The following is a 27,940-nucleotide window of genomic DNA, read 5'->3' as shown; positions in this document are numbered from 1 at the left end:
GCCTGTAGTTTTAAGTTGAAACACAAACAGAAGTAGAAGATTGACTTTGGGGGAGTGAGAGAGAAATCATGGGGTGAGGACCCTGGGGGGACGGTGGGTCAGGGAAGCTGGGGAAGTGTGGGGAAGGAGCACGCATCTCGGGGAGGTCGGGGCCAGCTCGGTTGCTGTGTGAGCAGCCGGATGGATGAGGTGCAGAGTAAGACGGGAAGGGAAAATTTAACATCCAGAGGCCATGGCGAAACTGGGGAGGCTGCAAAACCTTCCCCCGTTTCCATTTCTGGTGGTGAGGTGAGTCAAACGGGGAAGGGGAGAGCGGTGGCAGTGGGTAGGAGGCCGCTGTGGGCGAGGAGGAGATGGATGGAGGCTGCAGAGGGGCTTCTGCTGCCGAGGGCAGGAGATGTGGCTGCGCGGGTGAGGCGTGCTAGCATGGAAAACTGATCCGCATGACCGCATCACCAGCTGTGGTTGCTCAGTGCATCAGGAAGAGGGCTGTTAATAAATCAGAGGCTCTCCGTGCATATCTGCATCTCAGACTCGTTTTTTAGCAGGAACTGGGTGTGATCTGATATGAGGGTCAGCAGCGGAGCGAAGGACAGCAGCACACAGCACCAAAGCCTCACCCGTGCTAGCAAATCTGCCCATCGCCGTGCACGGATGCTGGAGCTGAACGGGATCTGGCTGCAAGCGGAGGAGGTTTAGACGGAGACTTCTGAAACGGTGCCGTGACCGTAGTTTGTCCTTGGCTGCACTTGCAGCGAAACCCTGTTTGGTGCCGGCTCAGCTGCACCCGCTGCCAGCCCCCGCTGTCAGCAGCGGGTAATTTAAGAGGCTTCCACCAACAGCTGGGGAGCACTGTGTGCCGCGGTCCCCGCGCGGCGCTGAGCCGTCCCCTGGCTGGCACATCACGTCGTGCTGTTGGACTCGCAGCCGGGTGGTGGTGCCAGGATCCCAACTTGTCGCTTTGGAACGAGGAGCGCAGGTGCAGGCTGAACTGACGGTCCTTTGAGGCCAGCCGCATACCGGGGAGGCTTCGGCTTCGCTCCCGCCACGCGCGCGCACGTGCGTGGGTCTCGGCGTGCTGGTGGGACCCGCGCCACGCGCGAGAAACGGGGCACGGGACCGCTCGATCCTTCGCTGTGCTTTCCCTCCAAGCCAGCAGACGCCTTCCCGGGAGTTTGGGTTAAAACTAAAATAGCGAAAATGTCGCTGCGCCCTGCGTGGAGAGGGGCGATGCTGCTCTCCGAAGGGAGGCACGGCTGCGGACCCAGGGGCAGTTTGGGGATGTGGAGGCTCCCGCCTTCCTGCTCAGCCATCCAGCGTGCATAGCGTGTGTCTGCGGGGAGACACGGTCATTACCATATGAAAACGCTGATAACAGTGGGATTCTTGTGCAGGCAGAAACACATGAGATATACTACCATTTTGGTGCCAGTTAGACCCATAACTGCTATTTGTGGCTGGGTTTAGTAACAATTAACCTTTCACATTTTGTATTAGCCATTGCTTTCCTGGTGCAGCTGCTTTTATAACAATATACTTCACTTCTCCTCCCAGGAGCGCTAATTTTGGCAGTTGGAGTATCTGTTCTAGAAAGTACAGGATGTATGGAGGAAGAATGGGGATTTTTTTAATAGCTGTTTTAAGTACAATAATCTTTAAAAAAAATAATAATAAATATGCATTTTGCTTTAAGGAACCTTTTGCATATTTTTTAAAAAAGGGAGATTCCATTACTGCGATTTCTTATTTTAAAGTGAGTTTAGTGTAGTTTTCCCTGTGTGACAAAGTCAAATCACACGTTTAAAAAAATGTTGACTGCGTGTGCATTTCAGGTATCTCAAACTGGAGCTGGAACGAATTAATGCTTTTGATACGTCGTCTTTTCCAAGCTGGGGGAGACAGAGTTGTAGCGGACCAAACTGTTTCTTCCACTTTACAACTAGCAGTGTCTTGGGGAGTCTTGGGAAAATCGTGGCTATGAACGACCCGTGGCTGCTGTCTGGTTTATTGTATGCAGTTATGTAGGTAAGAATATCAGTGTCCTAAATGGCTCTCACGAGGTTGCTGCGTTTTCAGGAATTGCCCTCTTTTAGGCATTTAGTGTTTTTTTTTAATGTCTTCAGAGTGCAATTGTATTGCACAAAAATATTTGAAAATTCAAGTGTGGAAGTGGGACAAAGTTGGTGTAATGAATTTGACTTTGGTTTTGGTATAAGTATATTGTTACTTAATGTAGGGGAGGTTGAATTTCACCTGTCAAAACATAAATGCAATGTTCTGGCTCTTCCAGAGCAATCATTTCAATATTTATACTGTATGCCGTGCTGGAGAAATAAAATGCAAAATGCAGATTTGCATGACATGGGCTATAGCCTATCTTCTCCAAAGCGTTCAGTGTCACAGGTATCAGGTTATCGTGTTGTTACACGGCTGTGCTTTGATCTCAGATACACTGGTATTAACTCCAGAGTCCTTTTGCCAAATCCAGTAGTGTGTGAAACTGGCTTGATGGATGATTTGGACTTTTTTCATTATGATTTTTCTTCGTGATTAAAGATCCAAAGCTTCTGGTTGCACATTAATGCTGATGATGAATAGAACCTAATGCGACTTTAATCATCCTCTTTTGAAGATGTAGACTGCCCTTTTTGGCTCGTGGCATGAATCCAGGGCAGCCAGCGGGATGGTGCTGCACAGGCCAGCAGAGATGTCATTCATCAGTGTCTGGGGCGTAGCAGGTTCGAGGAAAACCTTCCACGTGCATTCATCAAATGCTGCCGGTTTTAGACAATGGCGTGTGACATGAGGAGATGTCGGACCAGGTTTACTGCAAAGGCTTAGGGGCATGCTGGCTGGATTTCCACTTTCTGTATTTTTAGGGTAGAATAATTATAGGCTCCTGGTTGCGCTAGGGGTGGAAGCACTGGTGAATAAACGAGGAGCCCATCAGCGAGAGGTGGGTTTTCTTCCCTGCAGCAGCGGTCACAGCCTGCAGGAAGCAACAGTGGTGTTGTTCACTGGTGTTCCTGGGTCACTTTGCCAATTCCCAGGGCACTTAAGTTGCATTTTCTTTTACTTCGTAATAGCACATATGCTTTCTTTTGGTTCTTGTTGAATGAAATAACCACGTAAACAATACAAGTGTCGGCACGTGCTCTTGAAGGAAAAACAGCACAGCCAAAAGTGTAGGTGCACGTCATCGGTGCTGTCAGACTGGAAAAACAAAGATAACGCATGCCCAGAGAAGCTGTGGATGCCCCATCCCTGGAGGTGCTCAAGGCCAGGCTGGATGGGGCTTTGGGCAGCCTGGTCTGGTGGGAGGTGTCCCTGCCTGTGGCAGGGGGGCTGGAATTAGATGAGCTTTGAGGTCCTTTCCAACCCAAACCATTCTGCATCTCTGTGAGAATACAGACTTGGGTATTAAAGACGGAGTTGGTGGGAAATGTGTTTACCTATGTACGGCGATGTATTTTTCTGAAGCTGATGGTGTTGCTTAAAGCATCTGAATTCATATAGCGAAGTCAGTGTGCGATGTGTGAATTAGAACAGAATTGGCAGCCAAGTTCCCTCAAGCTAAATTTCAAAAGCATTGAAGTATGCTTTTAGGTTTTTTGGTTTTTTTTTGTTTGTTTTTCCCTGTTTATGTGTTTTAAATTTGTTAAAGGATAATTGATAGGACTCTCACAATAAATATTTTCTTTTTTGTTTCTCACATGCCTGTACCACAGGATGGGAATCGCAGCTCTTGGAGACTGGCTTCCTGGCGATATTCCTCTGCCCGCTCTGGACCCTCTCCCGCCTGCCCCGCTCCACGCCTCCGTCCAGCATCGTCATCTGGGGCTTTCGGTGGCTGATCTTCAGGATCATGCTTGGAGCAGTAAGTTGGCACAACACATCACAGCCCTCTAGTTCAGGATTTTTTTCTGGTTTTAAGGAAGGAGCCTGTAGCAGGAAATGCCTTATGCTCTGTTTCACTGAATCTTTAAACTTATTATTAGTGTTTACTTTAAGAAAGACAAACACAGGAGTAAAAGAATATGTGTTGATGTGTTGGTGCTGTTCTTGCGATTGGCTCTTTAAAAGGAATTAAAGTGAAGTTTAAGACCTGGGCATTGTGGCTTTTTGATAAGTTGCCTGCAAATCCAGTGGGTAATTCCCGGGAACCAGGAGCTTTATGTTGAGTTATTTTTTCTTTGTGTGTGCTTTACTGAAATGTCATTCTCTGCTCATTCTCTGTTCAAAGAGAACAATTGGTACATTACTGCCCAAGTGCCAGTGGAAATTCCCAAGTAGGTTGTAAAAGAATCTGTCAGGAACTGACACATCTTTGTTAAAGTAAAGGTGTGGCAGGGGCATTATCCTGTGATCTGCATCTGCGTGTTGGACTCTTCAAAATATCCCCAAATTTTCATCTGAGGATCGTTGCTGTAGAAAGACTGCAGACAGGTGGGACGTTCCTGTGTCTGTTTTCTCTAAAGCCTCTCTCTTATCCCAGCTCTCAAAGTGCTTCAATCTGTAGTCAAGCTTACAAAGCTCTTAGTTATCCTCCTCTAAATAAAGAGCAAACTTTGTATGTGTTAACCTCAGTGTCACCTGTTTTCAACTTTGTTAGTGGGCAGTGTGCTATTGCAGCAGATATTCTTGGAAAATGCATGCTGCATACTTGTTGCGTCAGAGTGGCACTGCCCAGCCTACGACAGTTCAGCAAATTCTGCTTGAAGGAGCAGGAATTTTTTGTTGTTTTTTGTACACGTCACACAACTGGTATTTCACAACTCACTCTTAGTTGCGTTCGTTTCTTTGCCATAACTGTCGTGTAGCGTTGCTGATTTTGCTCTGCTTCCTAAAGCTGGAGGGATCGATTCCTGCAGTTCTTACTTGCTATTAATTGAATAGATCTGTCCCTGCTGTGGGGCAATAGAGATGGATTAAATGATTTATTGTAGAGTCATAGAACAGCTTGGATCGGAAGGGACCTTAAAGATCATCTAGTTCCAACCCCCCTGCCATGGGCAGGGATGCCTTCTTAACCTTAAGTTGTATGATCACCAAGTTTGTGTCCTGCTTTCCTATTAAAATGGGATTCTGATTGTGCTTTGCTCTGCTGCTGTTAATTTGTTACTTATACTCTGAATTATGGGACAGGTTTGATGTAAAGGAAAATCAAGCTCATGAAAGGTCTTTGTTATTGTTATCTCTGTGCTGCCCCTCAGCTTTGTCTGGAGAGTACTAACTCTCCCGTTATTTTAGGAAGAGCCCTCTGCAAAATAGATGCCACCCCTTGAGTCCCTTGTCTGTCTTGGTTGCTGATATGTAAGTAACAGGCATGGGAGAGTAAAACATGGAAAGGTCATTAAATGGGGATCTGTACGAGCAAGTGGAAATCGGTGATTGATGGGATCTTTAATGTTTTGGGGCCCAAACACGTGTACATTTCCTTCTTGGCCAGGGTAATGACGCTTGCAGACACCGGGACACAAGTTTAATGCGTGAAACCGAAATATTCTCCTGCAGCACAGGTGCACCTGCTCAAAGGCAGTCTTTGATTTCTTCACTGATCTGGGCAGGAGCTGAACCATGCGCACAAATGGGGGCCGAAGGAAGGTTTCCCAGGGGAGGGATTGGCAGTGATTGTCTGGCACAGAAAGTTTGACTTTCCCTGCACGATTCTCCGGGGGCTCTTGAGCTGGCTGGGGTAAGGTTCTCCTTGTAAAATGCCATCCTCGGGGCAGCTTTATTTCTCTCACTTTGTGCCGGACAGTAGGCGAGCGATGCCATAAACAGTTTTGAAACTCACCTTAAACGGTTCAGCATGTCTGGTTTTTGCAATGTGATGGCTCCCAGGAAAGACTGCAGGTTCCCATCCCATAGCTCCCCTTTTTTATGAAGTCAGCTCCTGTATCAGGAACAGCAGAAGGGTGTGGAGTTCACTTTTCAGCCCCCCCTTCTTTTTTCCTTTTTTCCCCCCTCAGTGTATCAGATTTGGGAACTCTTTCCATGCAGAGCTCCAGCAACCGGAGACTGCATTAAAGCACTAGGGGTTTCTGTAGGAGTAAATGCTGATGCTCCTATGTCCATTGCAGCCTCTTTGAGGGAACAGACGGATTATCAAGTCCAGTAGCTTCTAGGTACAAAAAAACATCGCTGTAGGGAGGGAGGCGCTTCCAGCTCCCTCACGGTGCCAGCCTTGCAGCTTCCTGGCTAGCCCTCCCAGCACCCCAGGACACAAGCAATGTTATCCACCTCTAAAATATCAGGCGTGCCGTTGTCTGTGTCCCAGAATAGCATCGTCTTTGAGAATAAGAGGAAGTGTTTTCTCACAAATCAAGAGCTGATGGGGTCTGAAATGGGCAACATGAGGCTTCGTGGTCAGAGCATCCCATTGCACGGTGCACGTCCTGCATGGAGCAGGAGCAGTCCCAAGCCCCTTTCCCAGCGAGGCTGTGCAGATCTCTGGAAAAGTATTTGTGGCCAGATCTTGCTTCGTCGTGCACGACTCGCCTGTGAGCGGGCTGGGCTTTGTTAGGAGAGATGCAGCGTATGAGATGTAAAACAATCCCTCCTGCGTTCCCGCGCAAGGCAAGGCGTGCGTTCGGGCTCTGCTGCTGGGGTTTGATTGGCAGCAAGTGCTGGGCTGATCTCAAATATTGCTGACTTTTTAAAAGGCGTAATTATGTGATTCAATCTATATGTTTGATGTTCCTAATAACCCATTAGTGCAGGATGTAAAGACGGATGCTTCTTAGGAACATGCCGAGGCAAAAGAATAGTGGTCCCTTTGTGCGCGAGCCGTGTGTTAGGAAATAAGTGATGCAAACAGATTTACGCCGCAGAAGTACTGTTTCTGTGACTTGAAATCTTCATCGCTTTGCTTATGACTCTGGCTCAGAAGTCTTCAGGCTTGGGAGATGCAGAGCACCAAGAGTGACGGGGTGGGCTGGGTAGGCAGAGGCGCGTGCTCAGCCTGTTAGCTGCTCTCAGCCTGCCGAGGGGAGCAGCCCAGCAGTGTTGCCTGGTGGTAATCGGGTGTTTTGACACCCGCAGCTGCCTGGGGAGGTGCTGAAGGCACGATGCTGCGCTCGCAGAGCCTTGTCCCTCTCACGTACCTGTGTTTTTCAGCAGGCCGAGGGTGTGCTCCCGCTGCTCCGTTCCCCGCAGAGCCCTCGCTGGGCTTGGTGAGGCTGGGGATGGCACGGCTCGGGAGGCTGCGTGCCAGCCTGGCTCCCCGGGCTGCTCGTGGTACCTGGGGCAGGCTCTTCCCCCAGCCCCTCGGGACCCCGGGGGGGCTCTCAGGTGCTGGCAGCCGTTCAGCCTGACCACAGGTTTTTGTGATGGCCTGAGCCCCAGTAATGGGACCTGTGCGAGGAGCAGCCGAGCTCCCCTGGCTCGGTGGAGCAGCGTCCCCCCCGCCCTCCCCGGCGTTTCAAAGCCAAGGCACGCTTGTGCTGTCTGGGTTTGTGCTTTCGGAGGGAGCTGCTGGTTTACCTGGGCTGTGGTCATCCGCGGCACTAGGTGGGCCCTGGGCTTTGCTTCGAGATGAGCACGCCTTGATTTGGTTCTTGTTTTCTGGCAGGCAGCAGTACTGCTTGTGAGCTGCCCTTTTATCTGGAGCCGTGATTTGCAGCTAACGCTCTGTTCAGCAGATGTAATTCCCGTTCTCATTTTGCAAGAGATGTGAAAGCAGGTGACCACTTGTCATTTGTACGTTCTGTGCGATCACCTGCAGTCGGCCAGAGCCACGCACCAGGGGAGCACAGATCCTGCACCGCTGAGCACCGGGAGGCTGGGGAGAAGCCCTGAGCCAGCAGCCTGCCCGCAGCGTGTGGCTGGAACTTTGCAGTAGCTCTTCGGATCCCGAAAGTCATTAGCTGTTGCGTACGTAAGCCGTAAAACACAGTTTTTCTTCGTTAGTTCGAGTGTCGAAGAAAGGTTGAGTGCGTACTTGCTCAGAAATGCGAGAATTGGGTTTTCATCAGCACCTGTGTGCGTAGCTATGGTAACGCTGATAAAACCGGGTAGCAGAGCACGTGTGCGAAGGGACAGCAGTGCCGGGACCGAGGTGGGGTTCGGGGGAGCCCCGGCCAGTGCTGACCCCACGGGAGCCCCGGTGCCGTCCCGGCGGGCCGCGGAGCGAGGCCGCGGCTGGGCTGTGCGGGAGCCGGGCTGCGGTTTGGCTTGCGCCGCGCTGGATCTTGGCGTGTAGAGGCTGACGCTTTTCACTGCAGACATGGCTTTGATGATTTCCTCACTGATTATTCCCAGGAGCGCTCTGCTTATTACACATCACTCCTCAAGCCTCATACCAGAGGGCTTTTTTTTTGACAAGAGGTAGTTAAGCGAGGGGCTGTTCCCTGCGAGCAGCACATCTCTCTGTCAGCGAAGCGGCCAGAAGCAAGCTGCACTCTGCGCCCAGGTCTCACCCTGAGCACAGCATCGCCTCTGCCAGCTGGAGCTGGAGGAGCCTGACATTAACACTGGACAGGGCAAAAGCAATTCTTGGGGGCAAAGCAAGCAGCCGGTGCCCCCAGGAAAGCTGCTCTGGGCGTGGGGTGGGCAGCGCTGGGGCAGTGCCAGGCTGCGTGATGCGGGGGCTTGGGCAGGGAAAGGGCCCCCAGCAGGGCCGGGGAGAGGCTGGGAGGGGAGCGGGGTCGGGGAGCGGCGTGCCGGGGATGCTGCGCCGGTGCCAGCGAGGCGCCGGGGCCCCTTGGCGGTGCTGCCAAAAGCCCTGCAGCTGGTTCAGGCCCGGCCAGCTGTGTGCCAGGCCCTGTCCCTGCGCCGTCACCTCTCTGCCGTAACGGGGGGAGCGTTAAACAACCGCCAGCTTTTACAGCGGAGGGGACGGGGGTGCTTTATACGGGTGCGCGCGACTGTAAGTGCGCTGCCTGCCGCGCCGCACGTCGTTTGAGGCTGGGAGATGTTGGAGGCACGCGTGGAAGCTTTTAAGGGAAGGGGCGCGTGCCGGTGGTGTGGGCTGGGGGCGGCCGTGCGAGGCAGCCCCCGGGACCATGAGCTGCCACTGTCTGACGGCGTCGCCGCTGGGCTGCGGCTGCGCAGCTGGCGCTCGGGGGCTGCAGCGAGAAGCAGCAGCGTGGAAATGTCATTATCTCTTTACGGCTGGTGCTCATCCTGTAAAACATGAGGCTCGTGGAATGCCTTCAGGGCAGGTCGGGCTGGCGGCCGGCGAGGGGCAGCAGCTGAGGCTGAGCTTCCTGGCGGCAGAAGGAGCCTGAGCGTTCGCTGCTGGCCCGGGGCACACGTCCACATCGCTGCTGTGTTAGCAGTCCCTCTGGAAGTGCCCGGCGGTGACGCCAGGCTTCAGTTTGGGTGGATTTTCATCCTTTCCAACTAGAGCCAAATCCTGTGCCTCTTCCCTCCCAGCCTTCCTCGTTGTGGGACACGAACGTGGAGCCTGCAATTCCCTGTATTACGTACAGCCGAGCTTGTAACCGCTGCGCTCACAGCACGGATCCCGTCCAAGTGTGTGCTCTGAGCAAGTGTCAGTGTGAATATCTGTCAGAAATGGCAATCAAGGAGGTTAAATGCCTCGAGGTCCTCCCTCTCTTCTCTTCTCAAGCCTGCTGCGCCTGTCTGCCGGCACGGAGCTGGGCTCCGGGAGCAGCCGTCCCTGCTCACTGTCACCGAAGGGTCATGGCCGGGGCTGGGGTCTGCTGCTCTGCTCTGGGTCCCTGGCAGCAGGAGCTCCGGGAGCACAGCCAGGGCCGCTGACGTGGGGCGCCCCCAGGCCTGGCCAGCGAGGGAGGGGGAAGGCATGCCCAGTGCGTCCCTGAAGGGGATGGAGAGCGCCAGGCGCCTTCCCATTACTTTGGGTTTGGGGTCGTTGTGCAGCCCTCTAGGTAGGAGATCTGCCTGGGGAGGCTCATGAATATCGGCACCCGCTTTTTTCTTCTGGCTCCGGCGTGAGGGTGAATGACTGCGACACGGGGCTGCCGAGAAAGGCCAGGGGACCGCATCTGCCAGGCTGAGGAACAGGCTGCTGGGGGCCGTGTCGCCGCCTCTCCTCGGATGCAGTGCCGGAGCATCAGCTCCCCTCCACGTGGGGGTGGCACCGTGCACATCAAACCATCCGCGTGCGTGGCACCGGCTTCTGCTGCACCTCTTCCCTGGGACCTTTCCCCCTGCTGACATCCGGCAGGACGTGGGTGCTCTGCGAGCGGCGACGCTTTGTGGGCACGTGGCGGGTGAGCTCATGCACGTGCGGCACAGCCGTGTTGGACTGCTAACGGGGAGCCAGGCCCTTCCCTGAAGTTTTTAATAAGCATTTGGGTCTGCATCAGGATCAGTCTGCAGCACCCTGACGGCGGTGAGCACGCAGCACTGCTGAGATGCTTACGTTAGCGGAGTCAAAGGACTAATTAGGTGCCGTTTGCAGAGCGCGATGATGTGACGTCCTGTGCAAACAATTGTCAGCGCTGGGGATGTGGTGGGGATTCAAGAGCCAGGGGTGGAACTGCACATTGGGAAACTGGAAGCAAACAGGGAATTAAGGTGGAGCCGTGTCTTGCAAAGGATCACAGACATATGGAATAAGTTACCAGGGAAGGTGGCTGGAGCAGAGAGTATAAGTGAGTCTGAGACATCTTGATTAGTTTCTGGAGGAAGGGATTGAAGAGTGTAGTGGAAAACCAGGGAAACAGGATTTAAAGCACATTACCACTTTAATTTAAAAGTGCCCAAAGCAAGGAAATTCAGATTTAAAGCTGCCAATCCATCACTGGTGCACCAGGTGTTGGAGCTGGGAGGGCGCGGCGGGGTCTGAGTGCAGATGGGTCGGTGCCGCTCAGCCCCCGGCCCCGGGCAGCACACGTGGGCAGCTGGAGGCAAAGCCTCGGGTTTGTGACCTGCCAGCCAAGCCCTGGCCTCCGCTCCCATCCCCTCACCTCCTTGGCTTCCGTGCCCCATGTCCTTGTCTGATGCCCTTAAAACCCCTCTGGGGATGCTCCCCGCTCACCAACATCCTGGATGGCCAAAAGCGCTGCTGCGGCATCGCCAGGAGCGTCCGAGATGGCCAGGGACAGGGTCATGCAGGGAAGGAAGGGTTTCTTTCCCCCCGCTGGCCTTGTATTTGGGAGCCCTCCATAGGGAGTTGTTGCTGCCATGCCCTGCTACACCGGATATGTCGGCGTATAGGAAATTCTTAATTTAGGGAATTCGTTCATGCCCCTTCTCTTCTTTGCTGCCGCCCGCTCGCTTTTCACACATCCTTCCCCCAGAGCCACCCCCTCCAGAGTCTGATCAGCATGCACCAAAACGGCCGGAAAGGAACCCAAATCTGGGCCCCCAGCCCCGCAACGGCTTCAGGATGCAGGCAGTTTTGTCCCAAAAACCTGGCCCTGAAACCTCGGCCTCCCACCGCCCCGCAGCTGATGCTGCAGCAGCGCTCGCCCTCTTACACCACCCGGGGTGTCTGGATGTGGAAGCCCCTGCCAGGTGTAATCCATAATATTCAAACACCCAACCTTAATTTTAAGCAAAGGTTTTATTTTTTTTATTTTTTTTCAGATTTTGTTTTCTGACCATAGCTGCAGACCGTCGCCCCGAGGCAGAGCGTTGCTTCCCTGGGCTGCTCAAAGCCTCCTAAGGAGGAGTTGCTGCCATGGGTTGCAGAACAGAGCAGTCCCTGAGAGGTTTTTGGCAGACAGAGGCTTACAAAATAATTTAAATCCTCTGGTTCTTCAAGTGTACACAAAAGATATGTTTTCCCTTGTGACTTACAGCAGGAAAGAAAAAGATCATTTAAGGTAGCAGTCTTGGGAAAGAAATAGTGCAAAAAGTGCAAAAATAATTAGCAATAAATTCTTCCGCTCAATTCTCATCATTGTTTCCTGCTAAATGTTGCGGTCTCTCACACTGAGATGTGTTTTCACAGAGAAAGGATCAATTATTTCCAGATTTTGTGGATATCATTAGGTATTTATTCTTTATTTTTTAATTATTTTTTTTACAGTTAGAATAAATGTTTCTTTTAACCCACTGCAGCGAATTATTTTAGAAACTAAGTGGCTTATGTTGAACTCTTCTTTTTTTTTTTTTTTTTGCTTGGATTCTGCTAAGTGTCATAACGTGGGTGGCATTTTAAAGGTTACTGGAAAGGGTGGGGATGTGATTAGCTAATAAGGGAGATGAACTTTCTGGCAAAAATAATGAAGACTTTGAAGCAAACAGAATCTGGATGCCTGTAGTAAAATTACATTAGATGTAATGAAATAAAAGTTGGAATTTAGGATATCTTTGTAAATAAGAAAAAAAGAAAAAAAAAATCAAACGGATGTAGTTGTCATCTCAGTGACAAGCATGCCCTGATCCTGGGCATTATGGCTCTGAAATTGAGAATAATTATTCTAATTTGTTTTATTACATTAGCGTGGGTAGGAGGGAAGAAAGGGAGCTTTCTTTTATGGCTTTCTCATTATTCATAGGAAGGGCCAGACTCCTGACTCGGGCGCTGGGGCTTCATGGGAATTTTTGGAAAATGATGTCTGCAATGTTCTGACCTTTGCCGTCCCAGCTGCAGCCTCCTCCTCTCTGCAGGGATCCCACACTTGACTCCTTAGCAACCTCCTTTGTGCCTCTGATCTCTCTCCATTTGTCTAGTAATAGCCCTTGGCAGGAAGACTTGTTGTTCCTTCAGTGGCTTTAAAAGGCATGGAGCCGTTAATGCCAAGTACTTTTCAAAATCCCTTTCACCCACTCCTCACAGCCCGTCTTCAAAGTCAATCAAACGCTGGTGCAGCCATGGTAGTTTCTCAAAGGGTCTTTCTGGTAGCAGGGGGAAAAAGCAACAACAAATAAAACAAAACAAAAATCAACACCAGTGACTTCTCTTTCAGAGAGGCGCTTTTCGGTCCCCCGAGCCCTGCAGTCGGGATGCTTTGCCCTCGCCTTTCTTGGTGCCTCTGGTTGAGTTTTTGCACCGTATCACCTTGCTCCCAGCACAGCAAACCCACCAGATTAGAGCATCCTTTTCTTTGTCTTGTTTGGCTGTTTGTTTCCTCGTGTTCCCTCCATCCACATCATGCCGCGACGGCGTGCGGGAATTGAACTGTCACCCGGGGCTGCTCTCCGAGTAGCTCCGAAAGAAGCTCTTCTTACCTGTTCTTACCCCTGACATTGGAGCGGTTCTAAAGAGTGTTTATCAATACAGTGATAGGTGCTTTATATATATATAAATATATATATATATGTATATAAAGCTGTTTCCTTTCTGTCGATGTGTGTGCAGAGGCAAGGCGTTGAGCTGCTGCGTGACACCTGCCCGGGAGGAAAGGTGGAGCCCTGCGCTGGTGTCGGGCCAGCGCCGAGGAACTGGGCAGGTCCCAGCATCTTAAGTCCCAGCATCTTAGGCCTGAACCTCGACGGGGCTGCCTGGGGGCCCTGAATTGATGTTCAAGTTACAGAACAATGCTGCTCATGCAGCAGTGCCACCTGATGAGCGTAAGCTTGTCGTTCTCTGGCGAAGGAAGAGGTGTTCTAGCCCGTTATTTCTCTTTGCAGGGAAGAAATAGGAGATTTGAATTACCGGCTGTGAATGTAATGAGAGGTTTGTATAACGTGAGGTAGAAGCTCCTTTTAAAGCCTTCAGTTTGCTGCTGTCAGAGTTGTAGGAAAGTCTCCAAGAAGCCTACTAGTACCTGTCGCATCCTCCCAGCCTGGCACTTCTACAAGAAAAGACTCGAACAACGCGCTGCAGCCCGAGCAAACCGGCTCCTCCATCCTGTGCTGGAGCTGCAGAGCCTGAGGGAGGCTTCGTGCTGAGGGCTGGGCGCTTCTGGCCCCGGTCGCTGCCACCATGGCTTGGAGACGCTGCACCTGGAGAGTTGGGCTCAGAAGTTATAGACGTATTTAAAAGTATGCAGACCGTTTCAATAGCCATAACGTGAGCCTTGAGGCACAGAAAATGCACTGAATTAAAAAAAAAAAAACAAACCAAAAAAAAAACCTGGGGTCCTCGCTGTTCTTGGAGTTAGGCATTTTTTCCTGGTTTGAGGGCATACTGGAGGGAAGAGTTTGAAAGCAACGGTGCGGAGCTCAGAGGCAGTTTCACACTTGCTGCAGAAGGACTGTTGTGCTGCTGTGGTGTCCCACCAGTAAAGGAGCCATGTGTTGGGTCCCCTGGATTTGAGTGCTTTAGGTACCTGAATCTAGCATGAAGCAGAGCCGCCCTAAGAGCGACATCGTAGAAAAACCACTGATTGCTTACAGAATGTGTGCCTTCAGGGCTGCCACCAGGCCTGGGGACAGCACGGCGGGCTGGGGCTTGTGGGTGCAGCCACCCACGTTCCTCCACGGGTCTGCCCCTTGTTTGGGTCCCTCCAGGAGGGACTGGCTCCCGTGGGGCTTTCTGGTGCTTCCCCGTCTCTGCGTGAGTTACGAACACGCAGAGCTACAGGGGGGTGCAGATCCATGTTAGAAAGCAGCTTTTATCGTGTCTGGAAAAAGAATGAGTCTCCTTAACTGTTTTTTTATCAATGTTAACTTCAGAATGCCGCTTCCTTTTGCATGAATCTGGGGTCTATATTGCGGCTAGTTTGTCTTCAAGATGCATTTGTATTTGTTTGGCTTTCCGAGATGTTGAAACCACAATTTCTGTGGGTAGCGTGGGGAGTGTAGGTTGGCGGGGAGCTGTGTGTGAGGTGCAAGGCACTGATTTGGATCTTCTCCGAGTATTTAATATCATGAGAAAAATTAAATCCCAGAATGTAGGGTTGCCCTTCGTTGAGTTTTTTTTCTTTTTCAGCCATCTTTCTTATTGTGAAGATGTAGAAAGAAGGTCTTTAGATTGACTCTAAATTTATAACTCTGGTGCCCCGTACCCCACCCTTCTCTCCAGCGTGGTTATCAATAGAGGATTTGCAGACATAGCTTGAGTCACCAGGCTTTTTCTCGCTTGCCGTGCTATTGGCCTGTCTGTACCATTTTTTTCAGAATTAATTTTGGGCTGAAAAAGTCTCAAAGAGTGCTTTGTTCCTCCTTGACACTCACTCTGGGGAGAAAAAAAAAAAAAAAAGGAAAAGAAAAAAACCGTGGAAAATCTGACATCTGCATTGTAGAGAAAAATCAATAGATAGGGAGGAATATAATTATCCCCCACTCCTGAAAGAATTTTTAAGATATTTTTTGTAGCAGTGACTCATATCGGCTTAGAGCTTGAATGACATTTTAATTATTTAGGCTTTTTTTTTTCATTTTGAATCACCAAAGTGCAGCAGCCTGAAAGGGGTACGGTCGGGCAGAGCGCTCGGCGTGAGATGGGAAGGAAGGAGCTCGCGTGTCAGAGTGCAGCCGCTTCTCTCCCTGTTGCCTGAGTCGGAGCGGGAGCGCGGCGTGATTCAGAGGCGTGCAAAACAAGTTTCCACGCCTGCATGCTCATCACATCGCTCCGTAGTGACAGATGATGGATCATCCTCGGGTCTATGAATCATGTTTTCTGGCACCGAGTAAATAAGGAAACGGTTTATCTTCTTTGGGAGATGTTTTCCTCCTCGTACAAAGGGTGATAACCGGAACGATTTCCGGCGATGGCGTGCCAGCGGATGGTCTGGCGCTGCCGCGTGGTCCTGGGCATCGTGCGGCAGGGAGGGGGTCGGGGACAGATGGGTGATGCTGGCTGGGATCGCAAACATCATGGCAGGGCTGGGGAGACGAGGGACCATGTCCCCATGGGGCTCCTCGCGTGGCCGTGCTGCGTGGGGAGGTCCCTGTGCTGTTGCGCCGGTCACTGCTCGTTGCTGACAACCACCATCGGGGGGCTGTAAGGGTGCTGCACGCTATTGCCAGCAGGCCCTGTGAGACCCCGGTAGCATCTTAGAAGAGAAAATCCAGTAGAATGAGTCCCAATCCTCCTTGTTCATTCATCCTCTCTGTGAGTTCAGAAGGTGGTCACCAGCACATCACCGTGCTAATTTGGCTTTCGGTGCAGTAAATTCGGCATCCTCGGAAAGGCAGCGGTGGTTGCACGGCTCCCAGCCCTCCTCCGTTCTGCGCCATGATCCCGTGTTAAGTTTCGTGTGCCGCTCTGGGCCGTGACCGCAGGTTTGGGCACTTTGCCATGATTTAATCAAACTCGAAATGTACAAATCAAAAGCTGTTGGTAAACTTCCTCTCTATGGCTTAATTTCCCCTGGAATCCCTCTCGTTGGATACTCTTTCGGTGATGGGGAAAGAGAAGAGGCATGCAAGGTTACTCAATCAAGTGAGGCTGGAATTGATTCATTGGGAGTGAAGGGTTGATTTGGATTTCCACCCCCAAAATCCCTTGGCCTCCAGTTGGCAAACTTTGCAAATGTATTCAACAAACCTGCTGGATTTGAAAGAGAATTTGAAAGAGAATTTATTAGTCATAAATAGCTAGTTTACAGGAGGTGTGCAAGCTTTTATGAACTGGCCTGGTTAGGTGCCTTGCTGGTTGGCCCGAGTCCTGGGGCAGGCAGGCAAGAGGAAGGATGGATTTTGTCAGTGTGGGTTTTGCTGGGAATTTGCTGGGCAAGCCATTTTTTCTCTGGGTTGCTTCTGGATCTGCTCAAGTGACCGCATGGTTGTCTTCCCTTTAAAACTCTAGGTAGCTATTGAATCTATTGGTGGTGCTTGAGCCAAAATAGGGACCTGTTCCACATAGGCAATATCTGTAGCCAACAAAGAAAACAAAAGCGTAGTGCCGGGTGTCATCAACTACATCGCAGACATCACCTGCAGTGCATCCAGGGAGCCCTTGGCTGAGTTTGGGAATTGCCATTTATAAGTGACTGGGATCATGGGTGCAGAGCAGGGCTGGTGCACAGAGGGTGCACAGGGGCTGAGAGCAGCTCTGGTGATTGAGAACAGGCATTTTATTGAATGCCATTAAAATAAATTAAAAAAAGAGTCCTAAATGTAATTTTCCTTCCGCTGTGAGAAATGCTGGTGGATATAATGCCCCTTAATTGTGGGAGGCTGGGCGCCCCGGAGGTTGCCTCTGGGAGGCAGAGGCAGGTGCTGCGTCCCTGGCCGTGCCCCGGAGGGAGCGAGCTTAGCGGGGGAGCAGGTATTGAGCGCGTATTTCATTCGGGATGCTAATTCAATCCAGGGTTACCGTTTTATGGTTCTCATGCGGACAGCAGCGCGAGGAGATTTCTGAGGGTGCAGAATGGCCCGGAGACGCAGCCAGCTGTAAATTAATATGACAAAGATCTCAGCTTTCCCCTTCCCCAGGCTAGGCGTTCCCATTACTCGACGGGGCTGGTGCGTGCTCCGGCTGCCTCCGGCCCAGCTGAAGGGATCAGACCTCGGGTTCTTTGTAGCCCCCATCCGATCAGTATGAATTTAATAATTCTGCTTAGAGCTGGATTCAAAGCAAGGCCGCGGAGGTGAAAGGGCAATTGCTAGTTCACTTAGCCACCTGTTTCCTTCCCTTTAGCTTATATTTAATTTGTATTGCTGAATACCTTTCTCTTCTGATATGCAGGGCTTTGAAAGGCCTCTCAGCCACCCCCAGCGTGCAAACAGAGCCCTCGTTTCTGTTGGTGTTTGTTTTTTTCCTGGGGTTGTGAGTGTACATCTGAGAGAAAGGGAGATTAAACCAGAGGCCGGTACGGTCAGCCTTATCTGGCGCCGTGACTTTGAGGACAGGCCTGGGGGAGCTGGCGCATCGTCAGGGTTTCTCCTCTTTTATTTAAAGAAATAGAGTTTGAGAGTATTTGTAAGTTAGTGGGCTATATGCAACCAAGAAGGATTCGAGGCTGCTGAACTATCTAAATATCTACATGTTCTTGAACTTTGAGGGTGTTGGGCAGATCCTACCCTCAAAAAATGCCCCCAGGAGCACTGGAGAAGTCCATCTACGTCCTGCTCTTTCTGGCTTTGCTTCCAGCACGGCCTTAATGCAGTGAAAGACCAGGCTTGTTCCTACATCTGTCCACCTAAATCTGACTGATCCATGGAGCTCAGTCTCAATCATATGCCTCAAACCAAATGCTTGGCTGCATCAGAGCCCGGAGATGGGCCGCTTTCTCCCTCTCATTTTCTTTTGCGCAAGCAAAGCTACCAGGAGGTGGCTCAAGGTCCGAGGCCTGCCTGCAACACACTGAGAAGCGTTTGGGAATGGGATTTCAGGGCTGCGAGCCCTGCTCTCCCAAATGCTGCCAAACGATTTCTTTCCGTTCCTTGTTTACCATTTAATTTGTCTATATTGCTCGCCTCTCGAACTCTGCTTAATGCTTGCCCCCAGAACACTCCTCACGAGATGTTTTCAGCGTACGTCCAAATGAGATCGGGGTCTTCCAGTCAAATATGGCTGTCCCGTGCACGTGCCCTCGGGCTCCTTTTCCGTCTGGCCCCTCACACGTTCTCTCCACATCCTAAGAGAGGACAGTTGGGGTACGTCAGAGATGCACGAGCCTCTGCTTGTCTGAGAACAGGGGATGGGGATTTTTCCCCGTGCTTTGATCTGTGTTATGGCAGCATAATCTGCTGCAGCTGTGGAGTCTAGGCCAGTTCAATATACGCAGAGAAATCTTGAAAATGGATTGGGAATTGTTAGCAGACTGAAAGAAATCCAGCGACTGTGAAACGCCAGCAGATGTGAGGATCCCCATTTCCTCCCCCTTCGTCCTCCGGCTCCAGCACTCGCTTGGACCCCAGGCCTCCTCTTAATCCACTTTCCTCCTGATGCTTTTCTGGATGCCGCTGGTCGAGGTTGGAGAAGTTAATCTGCCTGTTAGTACACAGGGCATAAACACATCTGCGTTCAGGCGCTTTCAGCCCTCAGCGTCTGAAATTCGTGTGTTCCCTGTAAACAGCTTGCACATAGCCCACCACAGCTACAGAAAAGCCAGCGAGGTTTCCCTCGGCCCCTGCTTGGCGCGGCCTCCTCCGGCAGGGCCGGTGCCACACCAGGGGGAGGAAGGCCGCAGGGTGGAGGAAGGCCTCAGGGGGGAGGAAGGCTGCCGGGGGGAGAAAGGCCGCAGGCTCTGGCAGGCCTCTGACAGGCTCCGCGCGGCACTGGCCGTGTGTCAGTGCCGCACCAGTTAGCGTACTGGGAGCAAAAAGAGAAAAAAATCAAAACCAACAATCAGCCCCGCTCCCTGTAGACATTGCCTCACTTAGTGTTGCATGTTTATATAATAATTTGGCAGTTACTGCTCATAAAGAATTACTCAGTTTGTACTCTGAACTCTTCGTGTGATTTGGAAGAGGCTTGGACCAAGGGATGTTTCCATCCGAGGATCGGCCAGTTGTGGCTCTTTGGGTCCTTTTGGTGACCTTATGCCCTCCACCCCATAGACTCAAGCGCTCCCTGCTCCAACATCCCTTCTGCCAAGGAGGATGCAGAACATGAGCTTCCCACCACTGAATGTGTCTGTTAACCAGTCCCCCTGTATTTTGATTTGCGTGCTTAATTGATACTTGAATTTGAAGACAAAGAGCATCACGCTCCCTGTTTTAAAGGACTCATTTCCTTTTTTTTTTTTTTTTTTGCATGTCACTCCACCTGCCTGTAGGCAGCGAGGGTCTCAGAAGCTGTGCGAAACTCCTGCAGGGGAAGCTGCACGTGTCTCATCTTCGCATGACTTGAAACTAAACCTAAAATTGTTTACGAGGATGCATGATTGTCGGGCTTTCCGCAAGATAGTATTTCTTAGACTAAGTTTGCATCTTCAAGAGAATATGAGCCAACTTCGAAAAATGTCAGCAGAAGCCAAGTAATTAGGGGAGGGTGTGTAAAATGAGATTTCATCCGAGCACGAAGGAGGGTACGTCAGAGCTTGTACTTGTGTGTCCATACCTATGGGCCCACTTTTGGTCTCCTTTTGTGATCCTCAGAAGGGCTGAAGCTGCACTTGGAGTTTTGTGCACTATGTGCTCTTGTTGCTTGGTCCAGCTTCCTTTAAAAACAAAACCTTGGGCACTGGGGTGGTGTGGAAGTGGGACCTTAAAACGGTGGCAGTGTAAAGAAGACTTGAAACAGCCTTTAATTATGGGAGTGGGAGTTTTCTGTGCTGAAAAACAGATTTGATATTCAGAGCTTTAAGTGACTTTCCTGTTTGAAAGCTTTATAGTAAACAAAATGTGATTAATTCCCTTCATGACTCACTACAAGAGAAATTTTGATTTTTATTATAGCGTTTTTCTGTCATATACTTGTTTTAATCATCTCTGCTGAATAGTAGAGCTTGGTAACAGCTTGGGCAAGGCAGGAGGGAAGGTCATCGAACACTTGTCCTTTTTTAATCTCCCAGTATTCTTGCACAGAGGCTTTCTTTGCGTCCTTTCTGCCACTGACAGGGCTGTCGGCTGCGGCACATCCTGTGAGATGCTATCAACGTATCTTGTAATTTTAGAAAAGGTTCCAGGGGCAGAACGAAACACGGATGGTTCGGGGGGAGCTGAAGCCGCCACTGTTGACAGGGAGCGCGTCTCATCCCTGCCATCCCAGGCCGGGCTCTGACAGCACCTGCCCGGCTTTCCCATCCCGCAGGTCTCTTAAATCACTTCGTAGGCATCGTGCTTTTATCTGCCCTTTAAGACTGGTTCTGCTTGGGTTTTGTGGTGGTGGTGCTGGAGAGGGCTGTCCCCTTCCTCTCTCACTCCTTACTCCATCTCCTTGTTCTTTCTCACTGGTTACCTTGCTTTGCTCACACCTGCAGCATTTACCCCCGAGGCAATGTTTCTCTTGCTGTGGTGGGTTGATGCTGAGTGCTGCTGGGATGGTGCCCTCTGCCTGGCGTTTCTGGGGCTGTGCCGTGTTGTGCATGAACATGCCCAGAGGTGGGACTGCTCCCATCCCACCACCTGGGACACCCCGCACACCTCCTGGTCAGAATCAGCAGGGTGATATCCGTTGTTTGGATTCGTGGACTTTGACAGTGTTTAATAGCTTCTGCTTACTGTCCTCTGCCGTGAACACCAACATGAGAAATATTTCATTTTTGGAATTGGGGGAAAAAATGAAGAAAAAAAAAATAGGACAGCAGATGGTCAAAATCTGCTCAAACTTAGCGACGTGCCTGTAAGGGATGTAACTTAAGGCAGTAAGTAGTCCTACCAAAGGCTCTCGGGGCCACCGCCATTCACAAAGGCGTACGTGCCTAAACAGCATCTGTTGTAAGGCTCGGCCCAAGAAAGGCGCCAATTTCCTGCGAGTTTGTGTCAAATAAGCTTTGGAACTGTTTTTGTGGATCTCGTTTGTTTAAGAAGGTCTGTGTTGGGTTAAGCCCAAGGTCCGGCTAGCATCCTATATGGTCTCTAAAGCAGCCGTGAGCGGAGGTGTGGGGAGGAAGACGAAGCACGAAGCGGCAGATCCTGCTGGCCAAGTGGTGCGGGGACTTCCCAGGGAGGAGGCGTTCAGAGGTCACTCTGAGCCTCTTCTCTCTGAGGCTGCCAAAATCCTTTTGAACCCATCTGTACTTTTGTAAATGATTTGAGGTGTGCAAAAGCACGTCCTTCTGGTTGCTTCTAAGCCAGCTACTTGACCCTTCCATCAGGTTGCCTTGATGGAGGAGGGTTTTGGGGGTATTTGTGGATATTTACTTAAGAGCTCGGGGCAGTTGTATGGGGTCTTTAGGTCCCTGAAAGGTGGGATTTTCTTGAGCCTCAGGACTGCTAAGCTGTTCGATGCTGCAGGTGAACAGTTTCAAGCAATGTGGATGGATCTGCTAGGCCAGGCTGGAACATAGTGCCATTGACTTCTTCCTCTGAGCTGTCAGATTGTTAGCACTGAAAGATCGATGGTTTGATCTTGAAAACCTTCCCTTACTGCAAATTAAAAACAAAACAGAAAAGAACTCCTTCTGGATGCTCACAGTGTAACAAGCATCGGGTCTGTACAGAAACTCCACTTTCTACTAAAGAAGGCAGGAACACTGTAATTAAGGGCAATGTCAGAGGTAGGCAAATATCCCCTAATTGTATGCAGATGATAGAGCTGGTTCAGCCTTTTGACTAGCGAAGCCTTCCTCAATTTGGGATATTGTGATCCTAATCAGAGACCTTTAGCCATACATCAAAGTCGTCAGGCTGAACCTGCATACCTTCAGGCTGGCACGGCTTGATTGCAAGGCTTCCTGCTAACAGACTCATCTCTGGCCAGGTGTCTTTCCTGCTGTGGACGACTGATTCCTTTTTAGTCTTCATCACTGAGGCAAAGAAATTTAATCCCAATATTACTGCCAGCCCTGGAATGGACCCACTGGTTTGGAAATTTCACTCTCTTGTTGCCCTGAAATATCAATGCACACAACCTCTGATACCTGCTTATTTCACTGCCAACCTCTAACCTAAGGTAGAGCAGACCTGTCATTAGTGCATTCATCTGTGTTTAGATCTGTCAGCTTCCTTCCCCTTCTCCTCTTTTGTTTCTCTAATTACTTTGATTGCATCTCTGCATCCAGCTCTGGGTTTCAGTGCTGCTGAGGCTGTGTGCGATCTCGGCCCAGCCTCTGTCAGCCTTGCCTCCTCTACGGGGAGCAGGGGAGAGAAGAGGGCCTGGACTTTAAAATTGTGAATGCAGCTGTGTTTAGGTTTTCAGGCAACTTTTTCGTCTGTTATAGAGAAATGCCCGGTGCCAGAGCCTGGTTTTCAGACCTTTTTGGTGGCTTCTCGATGCTCTGTGCCTCCCCACGTCGTACCCAGCAGTGCTGGGAGCCGGTGCTGGGAGCACTGGGTTGTTCGTAGCTGTTCTGCAAAGGCTCAGGTGTGAGTGAGGGCATGGAGCCCAGGCAGAGTTGCCCCTCCTGTGGCTGCCACTAGGATTTTGGGCTTGTTCCAGCTCCTGTGGTTCAGTGTTATCCAGCTTTGCTCTTTGTCACTGGCATTTGCATTGCTTTAATACTTGGAAGCCCTGTGCAACAAGCAAAGTGCTGCAGATGTGGGTGCTGGAGGCTCATCTCTGTCCTAGAAGTTTCATGACTAAGCTGGCAAGTTACTGGAAATGCTAAAAAATAGGAATATTTGGGATCTTGGTCCTTACTCTCCTGCATGTTCTCCAGGGCTGAGGTCAGCTCTCATGGTGCTCCATCAGCTCTGCTGCTCATCTCACAGCTGTGCAGCGCATTTCATCAATCAGCCAGGTCCTGAGCCCCTGCTGTTCTCCAAAGGGGTCTGTGCAGGATCAGCTCCCTGGGTTGGGTTCAGATAAGGAAGATTTCTGTTTCCCTGACAAGCTGTGCACCTTCCCTCCTGCTGTGCAGGTACCCCTTATCCCAGCACCTTCCAGCGCTCTGTAAGTGACATGTCATTTTCCCCAAGGATTCTGTCACGTTTTCAGTAAGGCAGCAGCAGTCTGTTGCTCAGAGCCCTCTCCTGAGCTGTGTTTTGTAAGGGACAACAGCTGGGCCCCGGTACAGATGTGTGATGGATTTCCAGGGCAGTGCTTAGCCCCTGTGCTTCCCTGCTGGTACTGGATGATGCTGTCCCTATAGTTTAACCAGAGCTTTTGGCATCTAGAGATAACACCCTATGTGTAAGATGAAGTAAAATAACATTTCTGACAGTGTTTTAATTTTTTTTTTCCAGGGGTTGATTAAAATTCGAGGAGATCGCTGCTGGAGAGAGTTAACTTGCATGGATTATCACTACGAGGTGAGCAATCTGCACATTAAAACTAGTTTTTCTTGCCTGTTTTACTTTGGTAGATTTTCTTTTCTCTAACCTTTTCTCTTCTACCAGGCAGCTCTCCATGTTGTTCTTTCTTTATCGTTGCCTTCTGTCTTTGGCAACTCTGTCAATGTCCGTGTGCCAGCTCGGTGATGCTGTTTTTCCCAACCACAGTCCTAAAAGCCCAATTTCTCTCCTTCCCTCCCCTCACCGTCATACTCTGAATCAGGGACAAACGTGAGCTCCACAGAGAACTGTAAAAATGGTAAAAGAGAGGAACAAAAAGGGCTTTTCTGTAGCATTGTGCTGTGTGCTCTCTGCTTACTTTTTGTTTTATTCCAAAATGCAGACATATGTAGACAGAAATAGAGCATCTCAGTGCTGTCCAAGATGCTGAGCTCTAATCGTTGGCAATTCAGAATTATACGGTTTTATCTTTTTGACATCTGTTTCAGTGATTACGTTACATTTTGATTATAAACTGTGGTTTGTATTCTGGCTCTGAGCGTTGTCTCATCTTTGATTACAGAGAGAGGGAGCTCAGCTTTCCTCTGCTTTTACCTATATTTTTGCATTTGCGTTTTGTATAAACAGAGTTGAAAAGGAAAAACTGCTGCGCACAGGGGCGCTCTGCTGAGCAAGTAGTCCTGGTTCCCTGTGAAAGAAACAGTACTGCAAGTGATGCTCCTTTCTCCGGATTAACACCGGAGCCGCTGAGAATGGCACACTAAGTCACATTGCCGTGGGTCCATAACCCACGTCCATCTGACGAGCAGGGGAGCGCTCTGCATCCGAACTGCAAAGTCTCAGCCCTGCTCTGGTGCTGCGTTTGTCGGGTATTGCTCAGACCAGCGTAATTCTTTGCTGGGTTTGGCAGGGAGGCCTGAGCTGCCGGTCCCTGGAGATGTACATTTGGGGGGTGCTGTTCTCAGCGGACCTTCATCACGTCTGGAAAGCATTTTCCCCTTCCAGTTAAACCTTACGGATCCTGACTTCTCTGACCTGCAGAACATGTTCCGAGGTGTTGCCTATGAATTACTTCGTACAGGGTAGGCACGCTGAGCAGCGGACGTGGGGAGGCTCACACAGTGTCTCTCTCCTTCCACCATCATATGACAAGAATTGCATGTGAGCGCCAGGGACCATGTTACCAATCCTGTTACGGGATTAGGATTCCTCCTCCCAAAATAGGAAAATATTTATCAGTTTCTATTCTGTTCTAACTAATTGCATGTTTTGAAATGGAATTTTGCAGGTCCAGAAACCAGTTTCCACCCTTACAGGTTTAACGCTCCATTTTTTATTATTATCATTTACTTTTAATGGGTGTTCGGCCCATTGAATGCAAGGGTTACCTTTTATGAACGTGGCTGCTTGGTCAGCTCTCGTTGAACTATAGGTGTCCTGCCGCATCCAGAGCAAAACTCTGGCTGCAAATACCCTTCAGTGCTGTTGTTCTTAATCCTGAACACAAAGGTGGCCGTGCTAAGCTGTCCATCCTTTTTGCCTAGCAGTGAGAGTGCTGCTCTGCTCCGCGTGCTGCTGGGCACCTGGCAGTAGTCAAAGAAAAGCCAGCTCAAGCTGAGCTCCCCACATTCCCTGGGCGGCTCTGCTGGTGACCCCAGCCCACAACAGTCAGCCTGCGTAATCCCAAATATTTCAAATCAAAACCAGAATCAGTTCTGTAACCCAGAAGGCTAATTAAGACCATTCCTGTCCTATCCATAATGCAGGATCCCTAGCCTGTGAAAGTAATTGGGAACAGGGGCAGGGGGCAGATCACATTATCAATATCAATTATTTTAATCCACACAAAAGAAGCTGCAATAAAGGGAAAATGAAAGAGGCCAACATTTTTCTGCTGGCGATAACAGACAAAGGACTGCAATTCACCTGTTGGTTTAGGTTTTCGTACTAGGTTAGGGGTAGAAATGCTCTGGGGGACCCCAGTGCTTACTGAGGAGGGAGCCCTGACGATGTGGGCCTCGTTGAAGTCCTCAAATGCAGAGAATTTGGCTCTGGGTCTGGTGATATTTCCATATAGCTGGTGGCTTGCAGGCAGCTTTCTGGGGAGCTGCTGTCACAGGCCGGCCTTCTCCCATTGCCTAAGTACAGTCAGGGGAATCCCGCAGAGAAAGACAAGTTGCCCCGGCACTCTGTACTCTGTCTCTGCCTCGGTTGCTCCACGGTCAGCAGTTTGCGTGTCGGCGTCTGGCATCTCCCTGACGTTGCTCTGTACAGGACTGTTTGGGGACTGCCTCCATTCCTCGCCTTCGGGCTCTCCTGGCTGCTCGCTCCACGGGGTAAAGGCATGTTGCAGGGAGAAAGCTGCCCGTGGAGATGCGTCGGGGCACAGGTCCCCCAAACCCAACTAGCCAGAGGGAGGAGGAAAAGGGTGAAGCTGAAGGTACCTCGGCGAGGGAGGGGGGGAGCTGGGAATCTGCTCGTAATTAGGATGATAAAACTGGGTATTGGACCAACTCGTAAGTGGACCTGGGCCAAATGGAGTCTGCTGTGATGTATGTTGGCCACCCCAGCTCTCGTATTCCAGCCTTGAGCTGCAGTCCAAAATCTACATGGGCGTCTCTGCCAAGAGAATTAATGAAAACACATGGCCTCCATCTCTTGCATGTTGAGCGCACCCTGGACTATTTATTTGTAGTAGAACCAGCAGCCATGCTCGTGGAAAATAACATTTCCACTTTTGTCAGGAATCATGTATAAAATAGTAAAATGTTGTTATGGCTTGGGTAATTAAACGGAGCATATTTTTCCTCCCTTTTTCCTTTCTAACGTGCAGGGCCTTAATCCCAGCCTTTATGGAGATCTGTTCCTCAACTGAAGACTCTCTGTTTAGAGGGCTTACGATCTGTGACGCTGTGTAATTTGGAGAGGGAAATGGCAGAACGCATGGTTTACATAGGAAAGGTATTTTCCTACCAACCTAACACTCCTCCGATCCCCGAGGAGTAGATGGGCTCCAGTAAGTGTGGGAGAGAAGAGCAGACACTGACGGAGCTGAGAAGTTCGGGCTTTGCTCCTCCGGCGTGCCCAGCCTGGCACGAGGGAAGTGCCTGGAGGCTGGGCTGAGGGCTGGGAGTGGGCACGCACGGAGGATTCGTGGCACTTCTGGGTGCCAGCAGCCCCACGCAGCTTGGCGAGACACCTCTAACAGGGAGCTGAATCTCCTTCTGTGTTAGTTTCTTCGTTAGCAGCTCCGAGGTAGGCGTGTAAATCCTCGCCCCAGCGTGCGCACGGTGGCGGCTGTGTGAGGGAGCTTCGTGCCTGGCAGGTGAGGTCCCAGGACCTGGCATGCCACGGGCCTGATTCATCGTTCCTCGGCTTTGCAGTCCTTTCACTGCTGGCTGTGGTTGGGTGGCTTTTTGCCCTCTGTAAGAAGTCCCAGCTAAAAGGGAGGCTTTCGCTCAGTGGGTCCTGCTCCTGATGCAGTTAATGCGGAGAGAAGCTGCTTCTGGGTTTGTCTGTTTGTCATCGTTATTATTAAGCATTTATCTACTGTGTACACAATGGTTTACAAATATGCGCGTGGCGGTTTGCAGACTGGAGCTGGATTTCTGCTCCCACTGGAGCGCGTGGCGCCGGTCCCACCGCGTTCGGTGGGACTGGAGAGCACCAACCTGCTCCCCGGGGCCTCTTACTCCTTCCTCTTTGCCAAGCTTTATCTGGCCCTCACCTTGCTGATTCTGGGTGTGCTGCTTATCTGGCACGAGCCCAGCGTCTTAACGTGCTCCAAATGGAGAAAACCCTCCGTGCAAGGCCCGTATTTAAAACCTCCCCACCAAACCTGCAGCTCTCCGAACCTCGCTCCTGCACTGCCGAGCACCTTGCAGCCATATGTCTTGGCACAGGACAGCGTGGAGTGGCACAGGCAGGAGATGAGTGTTTCTGACTCGCAACCAGACCCGGTGGAGCCCATGTTTTTGGATGCTGGTGGTGGTCCTGGCAGAGTAGTGAAGTAGATAATCTTCGGGGTTTAGAAATGGGAAAGTCCTACATGGTCGCATCTACCGCGTCTCCCCGTATCCAGTGCAGACGTACTCGCTGTGGGATGTCATCCAGTGATGCATTTTGTGATGGCTGCCAAAGTATTGTTGCTTTTTAATTACAGACAGATAGCTTGTAAAATTCAGCCACCAACTGGTAGGAACAGCTGCCGAAGCAGCTGCTCGGGCAGCAGCATGCAGGGAGCAGAGATCCCTGCTGGGCAGCCTCCTCCTCCTCCTCCTCCTGCGTGGACTTTGGGTCGCAGCCCCTCGGGATGTTCCAACACGTCCCTGGGGTCACCCACACCCCAGCAGCGCGCCCTCATCCAGGTCAAGCTGCGCAGAGCTGG

General features: G+C 50.8%; 1 protein-coding gene across 4 annotated transcripts in view; it reads left to right on the top strand.

Annotated features, from left to right (window-relative positions):
- The window catches only part of LMF1 (lipase maturation factor 1), a 193,623-nt gene that overhangs the window by 54,681 nt on the left and 111,002 nt on the right, over window positions 1–27,940 (top strand). For all 4 annotated transcript variants that reach the window (XM_083800243.1, XM_083800244.1, XM_083800242.1 and 1 more), the window contains 2 exons: window positions 3,729–3,877; window positions 23,506–23,571. In XM_083800243.1, the coding sequence (XP_083656369.1) occupies window positions 3,729–3,877; window positions 23,506–23,571 (215 nt within the window). The remainder of the gene's footprint in view (window positions 1–3,728; window positions 3,878–23,505; window positions 23,572–27,940) is intronic.

This window comes from Anser anser, assembly GCF_964211835.1.
Source record: "Anser anser genome assembly, chromosome: 15".
NCBI classification, from domain to species: domain Eukaryota; kingdom Metazoa; phylum Chordata; class Aves; order Anseriformes; family Anatidae; genus Anser; species Anser anser.
This window is presented reverse-complemented; position numbering and strand designations above follow the sequence as displayed.